The sequence below is a fragment of the Saccostrea echinata genome, unplaced genomic scaffold, assembly GCF_033153115.1.
Source record: "Saccostrea echinata isolate AGI-Se365-2 ecotype Australia unplaced genomic scaffold, CSIRO_AGI_Sech_v1 ptg000052l, whole genome shotgun sequence".
Taxonomy (NCBI): domain Eukaryota; kingdom Metazoa; phylum Mollusca; class Bivalvia; order Ostreida; family Ostreidae; genus Saccostrea; species Saccostrea echinata.
In genome coordinates, this window is record NW_026889801.1 from 12,600,208 (window position 1) to 12,610,000 (window position 9,793).

Sequence of the window (9,793 nt, forward strand, 5' to 3'; positions counted from 1 at the left end):
ATCCATCTTTAGGAAATAAATGATTTGATTTTTGCTTAGTGCTTATGTAAAAAATACAAACCTAAATAGATAAAAATAGACATTTATGTTTCCTGGTTTAAATTGAGTGGCAGCAGCAATATCCGTAGTCATATCTTTTTAGCAATTTAATCGAGTTGTTCAGCGTCATGCTATAACATTTTACTCCTTGAATTTGATTTTAAAAATCATATCAAGCTATAGTGGTACAGCAAGCATGAATAACAGTACATTTTCTAAACAGGCGATTCCTGAGCAAGTCGTTGGATATCGTCTGATACATGGCTATGTCAGCGGGACAATCTGCTTCATTGGTATCATTTTTAATATTCTGAATGGTTTTGTTTGGTCCCAAAGAACAATGAGAACCTCGATCAACATTTTGCTGACGGCTTTATCCTTCACTGATGGTACGACATTATTTTTCTACCTTGTATATGCAACATATTTTTTTACAGTCACAGGACCAAGTGAGTTAATTTATCATTCCAAAGGATGGATGTATATCGTGGTCATATGCTTTCACGAGTTCATTGCATTTTGCACTATTTCTAATGGGCTGACTATATCTCTAGCAATCTTCCGCTACATGAAGATTTGTCACCCAAAAGCTGCAGAAAGGTATTGCAATAGTAGAAGAGCAAAACTGGTAATTGTACTGGTTTTCATTTTGTCATCATTAGCCATGGTGCCGTATTATCTGTTTTACGAGGTGTACGACTTGTCTCAAGAAAATTTGAATTTGACAGGGTACTGGATTCGAAAAACAACATTTGCTAGAAACCATGTGGACTTTCAGAGAACAGTACTTTGGTTGTATGGAATGATATATAAAGTAGTCCCGACAATAGCAATGATTTTCCTTAGTGCTTTTCTGATCCGAGAGGTCTATGCTGCAGGGAAACGGAGACAGCATTTACATGTAGCAAGCCCAAGTAGATTTCAACAGACCAAAATTAAAACCGGGTACAAAAGAACAACAATTATGCTTGTGATCATTGTTTTGATTTATGTTTTAATGGAATTACCGGTTGGAATAATGGCAATCTTTTCTGGAATGGAGGATGATGAAAGTCATTACTTTTATTTTTTATTATATTCTCATGCAGGTCATATTGTAGACATGACTGGACTCCTCAATGCCACTGTTAATTTTATTGTGTACTTTTGTATAAAAAAACAGTTTCGTTTCGTGTTGAAAGAAGCGATTTTTCAAAAGAGAGCAAAAAGAAATGACCCCCGTTACACTCATGGTGAACGTACGTGTACAACTTTGTCACATGACATCACAATTCACATGGAGCTCTCTACCTCTCCCATTCAAGAGTGCATGGCCTATGTAAATCAAACAGAAAAGTGATAGGTCTGAAGTGATAGGTCTGCAAATTTTTGAGAGATTGTTAATCGCTTCAACATTTTATTTCGAAATACATAAATATGTAACGTTCCATTTAAAAAATTAATATTATTCTCAAGAAGAAAGGAAGCAATTGTACATTTTTAAAAAGAAGTAAGTATGGTATTGGCTATATTGTGCTCTAAAAATCTTACGTTTTCAGAAAGGTTTGAATATCAGTTGAGTTTATGAATGTGATAAATCATGAAAGAATATGGCATGGTGGAGACTACTCTGGAAATATGAAATCATTAATACGCGAGTTTCGAGATTGTAACTCTCCTACGATAGAGGCGCAAAAAGTATCCATATCAGCATGGAAGTGGGACAGGTTGTTAATGTATACAATCTTGCATAAATAAAAGAACGATGGCTATGGCCTTTAAAATTTATTTGATGTTATAAAAAGATGATAATGCTAAGCAGTGATCATTTTGATGATTTTATAAAGCTCTTCTATACATATTTACAAAATTTACTTTCAGTTGGATACTTGAAAACGAAAGAACCGTCATAGTCTTTATTTAAAAAAATAATTCTTTGATTGTACAAACCTTTTCCAGAAAGTTGTTTGAAGTTATTATAAGGAAAAGAGTAATTCAGAATGCCGACGTCCAATGATCAGATGCGTGTGTATTTATTAGAGATTTATATCTATTCAATCGTTTGATAAGTCTTATCCACTGATATTTTCTTTTGTTCCGATTTTTATTTCCTTTGGTTCCGTTTTTTTAAATTTATTTTTTCGTAGAAAAATTGACGCCTTTACTTTAATTCAGTAATGGGTACATACCGACAATCAGTTATCATAGACCGTTATATCGATAATGCAATGCATCCAATATATAAATAACTGTCCCACCTGCCTGCTTACGCGGAAACAAAACTCCCCTCCGTAACGAAAGAGCGCACCAAGGGAGATAATCTCGAAACTTGCGTATTGGTACATTTCGAAGTTTTTAGCAGAAAAAGTCTAAAAATGACCCATTTCAGGGGTTATTTTCTTTAAAAATGTTGTCCACAGTCATTGCCCACTTCGATTTTGGGATGCGCTGTCTAAAATTCTTTGAAAAATCACTTTTTGGGGGTGGGAAAGTGCGAAGTTGATTCAGTGAAAAAAAAATGCAAAACAATGTGTTGAAGTGTACAGTTGTATTATGAATATCATTCATAAATAACAATTATCAGGGAAATACAGAGAATTATCAAAATCAGAAGGAGAAAAATAAACAGAAACATATTCGGTGTCTTTTCGCAACAAATTTGAGAACACAGCAAGAAATGAAAGATTCGCATTGGAGTGTTCCGAATTTTTTTCGGAAAGAGGACGTCATCTAGTCTAAGAACAGATAATGTTAAACAGACTTTTATAAAGACTTAATCAAATGCATTGTGAAGGAAAATTTAAATGCATATATAAAAAAAAATGTTGAATTCATATTTTCTAAATGTTTTAATAATATTCTGAATAAATTGATTTGATGTATTTCTATACCAGTTTGTAATATTTGTAATAGGGAAAGATATGCTGAAACACACTGTATATGCCAAAATTTTATTTTGACATATGCATTGCCCTTATAGTCCTAGCAGTGAGGGATCGTTGCGTGCCAACCGTGACACGTGACTTCAATTTTGAAGGCGTCATCCGAAAATAAGTTTACTTTCATTTCTAGTGACGGGCGCTTGGAAAAGGAATAGAAACAACATATGTTAAACGTCTAAGGAAGCACGCTATTGCAGAGGTCACTTGACATATTCTGAACACATTTACCGAGGTCCAATTTACTTTATCTGCGCATATGTTTCTACGCAGCGTCGTTTCAGTCGCATCACAGTACCCTTAATAGCCGTCACAATTGAATACAATAACGTCACAGTTAAAATGACGTATATTGCGCTGAAATCTTTCGCTATTCTTGCATACCTGGTATGGGTCTGGACAGTGTTTGTTGAAAGCTCACTCATTCTGGCATTTCTATTAAATTTCACGTTTTAACAAATAATTGTTTTTAATAAATAAACAAATTTGTAACATAATTAATTTTGAGGTATCAATTTCTTACTACAGATTCATCTTTTGTCTTGTTTTATTTCAATTCTTGAGTTAAAAAGAACACTGCAACCAAAAGTAAACGCTTTGAGTCTTTCTCCTTGAAGTGTTAACTAATCCTCTTTATTAATGACTTTAACTGGCATGCATTAGTTTAAGTTTTATTAAAAAAAAAATCTATAAATCATTTCAATGCAACCTCCAGAAATATTTTAGGTTCCTATTTATTACATGATATTACTAAATTTCGTAATTTTGTCGCATCCCCCCCTCTTTTCCACGTAAAACAACGTAGTGTGTTAAATAAAATAAAGGATGGGGAGAAAATTCTTTCATAGTGTAAAAAGTATTTAATTTTGAGAACCTTACAAAGCATAACAATTATTTGTTGATGCTATGTAACCCACTGTGATTTATAAAATATCTAGCTAGATAAAATATTTTTTGTGTTTTGATATGCCCCCCCCCTTTCATTGTATTAAATGCTACCCCCAATTTTCTTTTCATTTTTAAAATAAGGGATGGATATTGCATTGTATATGTGAAAAGCAAAATATTTCACCACTTATTATTTTTTTTTAATTTGTCAATTACTTTGTTTATTAGGTAATTTTAGTATATAATTGTGGATAAAACTACGAAAAATGATCCAAATTTGAAATTGCCCCATTTCCCAACAATAAAGACAAGGTATCAAAATTTCATTTTAATTTTTCTTAGAATAATACATACACATATATATTCAAAAAAAATTATCGGTCCATTTTCGTAATTTCCAACTAGATTGCGCCTCGTTAAATGTCAGTAAGTTAGGGTCCCATTTTAAAAACTGTCCAAGTGACGGAATAAGTTTATCTCTGTTCTTGTAAATCAGGAATGTACATGTATATTTGAGGAAGTAAATGTGTTTAAACCCTGGTCTACGGAAATTAAATGTGTACTACAATTAATCTGAACACAAATACAGTAGCAAATTTTTATACTTTATATGATTAATTCAGAAATTGCCCAACAAGTCACGTATTGTAGGTTTATAGGAGGAACTATTTTATTTTTTTTACTTCCTGATCACTTCCTGTTGACGGAAAACGTACTTTTCACTTTTATACATAAATATAAAGATGGCCTGATATGCAAGTTCCTTTTCATGTTCGAACAATTTTGTCATCTCGAGAGAGAGAGATGTCACATTATGTTTGAAACCCGAATATGAAATCCCAGTGTAAGTTACAATTGATAACCTGGTGGTCTGACAAATGATGTGATTTCTTATTATAGAGATGTAAAAAAATCTCAAAGAAAGAGCGATCTGTCTTATTATCAAACAAAACAGACCCTCATAAAGAAAAACTACACAGGAATCATAAAGAATCATAGAGACAGGATCGCTTGGGTATTGGTTGATCTTCAAAATAGATGCAGTTACTAGGCTATTGTGTAAATGATGGTCAGCGCGTGTGTATCAAAATGCGCGGAACATGGCATTGAATAGATAAACCAAGACATGGATCCAAGAAATTAGAGAAAAACGAAATAAAAGTGTAAACATTTACATAATACTGGCATTAAATGTTGGAATACAACAGGTATGAATTGATGACGAAAACTTTACTTTTATGTGTACTTTAGTCTTCAATAATTTGCTGTCATTTTGAAAATAAAATAAATCTTATTCAGCAGTTGTATTTCGAGGGGTAAAATTTAGAAATTGAAAGCACAAGTTACATTTAAGCATAAACATAAATGTCTCTGATTAGAAACTACAGACAATGGAAGAAAGATCATAAAGAATCATTGTTAGGTTTTTTTACGTGTGTCTACACTAAATTATTTTTTGTTCTATAAAAAAAATGTCAGAAATATAATATTGTTACCTCTGCATAAAAGAAGCAATTTCTTTACCTGACTCACATTTTAAGGATTTATCATTAAAGCACCTTCCGCCCGATTCTATATTTAATTTTAAATTGCAGTGTTGGTTAATTATAAAAAGTCATCATATTACTTCTCCTAATCTTGAAATAAAGCCAACATTTTATTATATATAAATGACTGTTTCCTAGAACAGCTGTAAAATCAGATTTGGTAAAATGGGCTTCTTTTTCGGATAATTTTTAAATGTTTAATTTTAGCTGAGTACGTAGGCTTTATGTGTATTACAAGGAAAGTTGTATCGCTGGCATTTTTCCACTTTTCTATCCCATTTTTCTCAGTAGCGTGTACATGTACTTATATAAAGCTTTAATAGTTGAATCTGGACAGATTTGATGTAAGAGTAGCTCATTTTCCCCTTTATATCCCCATTGGCTCGATAGCCCAGACACTTCGGAAAATAAGATTAAGCAAAATCTTTGGAAATCAATTAAGGGCCGAACTTATTTAAGTTAGCGCTTTAAAACTTCTTGGCTGCTGTCAATGTAAGCTGCTGTGAAATAAAGTCAAAAGGAATGCTAATGTTTTTTCTACTTCTTGTATAACAATTGTTTACAATTTTTTCGAATACTGCTTAGTGATTACATTTTTTTGATACATTGTCCCAGAAATATTTGAAATTACTGTTGCAAATGTTCACTGAAACGCCGCTTGCCCCCCCCCCCCCCATCTTTCCCCACATTTCTGTTGCAGTATATTCATATCCTTCTCAAATAAAATGTGTTTTTCATAAAAATCAAAAAGATTAAATTTCCCCTCCTCATCCACGAAATAAGATTTTCGAGTTTGGACATATCCTTTTTCTCCTAGTCAGAGTTGTAAGTTGTATTATTTTCTGACTAACCCCCCCCCCACTCCCCCTTTCCCCTTTAAATAACGATTATTCTGCTTGTAATAGCTGAGAAGAAAATGTAAGATTCCACTGTTTATTCTGTGACATAAATGAGACTAAAGAGATGACATTTCATGCTTTCTGAAAAGTCAAATTTGTTTCTATTATTTTAAATGGCTTATGTTTTAAAATCAATATCAGCTAGTCATTTCTTTATACTCTTGTCATATTATGTTTTTTTCTTTCAGCTTTGAAATGAGATTACAGTATATTATATCTATTCCTCACACTATTTTGTCTTTTCGATTAGTTAGAAAGACAAATGAATACAAGTTCTTGCAGTTGATATTTGACATGTTCTTGACACATTTAAATGTTAAGAAATTAGGATCCAATTCTTAGAAACTATCTATGTCACTATTTCTAACACAATAATAAAGGTTTATATCAGTTCGAGGAAGTTCAGTTATACACGTGTTTGTCACAAGTACCTAGTAAAATATATGTGTTGAAATGCGAAGATAAACAGTTATCAAGTTCGAAATTCATTGAAACAATACAAATCAGGAGCAGAGAAAACACGAACCTCTAAAAACATCAAAAGGGGGGGGGGGGGGTAAGCTTCCCCTATCGACCGGTCACACCCGCCGTGTGCTCCTTGTCATGATCTAGCAAACAGAAAAACCCTAGACAAATTCCGTGTGTAAAAATAGCCAAACAATTAGTATGAAAAACGTTTGTTACCATTTGACCTATTGATAGATTGTGTTGCGGACAAGGTCATTGTATCGACCATAATTTTTTTTTTTTACAATATTTTTTATGTAAAAATGAACTCTTTAATCATAAAGTATCATATTTATAAATGAAAAAGTTGAAAATGATGAAAAGTGATCCATCTCAAAAAATCTACAAACAATACAAATTTTCGAGCAGGGCATATAACACGGACCCCGAAATTCCAGATGTAGGACCAGGTGCCTAAGAGGAGTAAGAATCCCTTGTCAATCAACCACACCCGCCGTGAGCGCTATTGATCAGGTAGGCGAAACATTCCGTAGTCAAATTTAGTATAAAAACAAAGGCCTAACAATTGGTATCAAAAACGTCAACCAAATTACGTCCAAATAATGTTACATTTGTTAACAAGGTCATTATATCGACCACAGAATTTACGAAATACTGACATTAAACGAAGTTGTTTAAGTTTCTTTAAAATTAAATCATCTGTCCGTAGCCTGCCTCGGTTTAAAAATTTATCGTACTCGGAACATACTCTTGACTAATGAATAAGTTCGGTGACTTGAACATCATATGTGGATAACAGCAGAATATCACAACATGAATAAGGAAAGTTGACAATGAAAAAGTCGAAGTCATCTCGTTTGTCATACGAATTAGTTGTCAGTAGGCCCTTTTTTCTATAGTCAGTAAAATGTTCAAATGTGAATTAATTGTGGCAGACTCTGTGGTGTCTTTTATATCACGTTCCCAGGGATGTTTCGAGACGACATATGAATGGAAGTATTTATTGTTAATTTATAAACGCCATTGATATAAACCAAGAGCTAAATACCTGTGGTGTATTCTGAATAATCCGGGTCTAGGTAAATTGTTTGTGTCTTGTCAAATGCATATCATTTATTAAAAAAAAAATACAAAAATAACTACGATTTAAATAACAAGCTTTAAGCCCTGAAATTTTTTATATAACTTTATATTTAACATATACATTAAAGAGCTGAGGAAATTCTGGTTTTATCTAATCGAATGAACTATTTACCAACTTCAAAAGTAAATGTGCAATATTTTTCGTCAGTTTATCAAAATACCAGTAAGTTTTTGAATTAAAAAATTACGATAAAATAATTCTAGGGGTTCCCTTCATTTTTGAACATTGCAATAATATAGGATTGTAATGCGATGTTTGATTCACAGTGCCAACACATCTCTTATTTGTAAGAATTCGTCAGCATCCGGGGCTTTGCCCCCGGATCCCGACCAGGGCTTTACCCTAGACCCACTGGGGGCTTCAATGCAGCCCCAAGACCCCCCACGCCTTCCAATGCGCCCCTCCGTTATGAAATTCCTTGATCCGCCACTGTTTGTTATCAGACCATAATTCAGTAAATTCAGAGTAATTACAGTTAATTGTGTAATACACATTATTATGTAGGAAATAAATTGTCTATAATTAAAAAGAAATCAAGTCTAGAAGAATTTTATTCATTATCTTGGTGTTTTATGGAACGCTGAGTTTGGGTTAGTTATATACAATATGAGTATGCCCCATCTAAACATTCTGAATGTGAGAGTTCAGTATTGAAAGCGCAGTCGTAAACAAAAAATGTCGTCAGGTCAACTGCTCAATGGCAATATTAATGATTGGTAGTGGCAGGTAAGTAAGATATGTCTATTTACACCCAAAATTGAAAATATCAATAATTTAGCATCTATTACCCTCAGTAAAACCTGAATAAGTAAATCATAACGTTAACGCTTGTTAGGATTTCAGAATGATGTGATATACTGTATATAAAACACTTACAAGAAATAGACGCTGATATTGCAAATTTTTTTTATTGAAGTACCGATACTGAAAAATTCTTATTAATTTTAAGTCATTTAATTAAAATCATTCATTAAATCAATGGAAAATGTTTTAGCAATATAATAAAGGAGTTATAAAACTTATATCGGTGAATATTCAACAATAAAAGTTTAATTACCCTATATAGTCTTACCAAAATTATTTTCATAAATATTTTTTATATTCAAAAAGCATGGAATGGTCTGACGTTAACCAAATTTAAAATTTAATGTCATGATAAAAGGGTTTTGTATTTTCATCACATTACAGATTAATGGTCTTTCACTTCTTGCAGCGCCTCCCGAATTCTACACATCTAAAAATGTATATGCCTTTTGTGAAACATTAAACAGGAAATATATTCCGCTTATTCCCTGTTGATTCAATCATTTTCGAATCTACAACATTCAACGCTCTATAATACACACGAAACCTTGTCACGGCACGGTAGAATACACAGTAGGAAATATACACACGCACACATTCAATACACTAGAAACATCAAGATGTATATCGATTTGATAAATAGCAATTACCCAACCAAATTGTTGTTAAAAAGACTTACAACTGTCCGTTTGAAATTTATTTGTAATTTTACTCCTCGCAATATTAAGGATATTAGCAAGGTTCCTGAATATCGTATAGAATTTTACAAGCAGGTTTAATGGTATAAAACAGGTTATATTCTGGTTCATTTAACTCACCAAACCAACCCTTTTTTTTAGATTTCGTCAAATTAATGATTTTACAATTCTCAGTGCATTTCCTATGCAAAATATTGATAAAAGGGACCTACATATTTTTTCACCATAGGATTTCTCTACAACCCATTTATTTCAATTCGTTTATATATTATAAACATTATTGTATCCTCTTATTCTATAGCATCTAGATATTTTGGCCGAAAATGCATACATATGGGAACAAGACACAGACAAACAGGCACAGTTCGTTTTCTTTTTTTTAAAACTA

General features: G+C 32.5%; 1 protein-coding gene across 1 annotated transcript; it reads left to right on the forward strand.

Annotated features, from left to right (window-relative positions):
* Positions 1–235: 235 nt before the first annotated feature.
* LOC133204059 (probable G-protein coupled receptor 139) lies at positions 236–1,415 on the forward strand. Its single transcript, XM_061339839.1, has one exon. The coding sequence runs from the start codon at positions 236–238 to the stop codon at positions 1,376–1,378; it is 1,143 nt and encodes a 380-aa protein (XP_061195823.1). The 3' UTR covers positions 1,379–1,415.
* Positions 1,416–9,793: the final 8,378 nt, after the last annotated feature.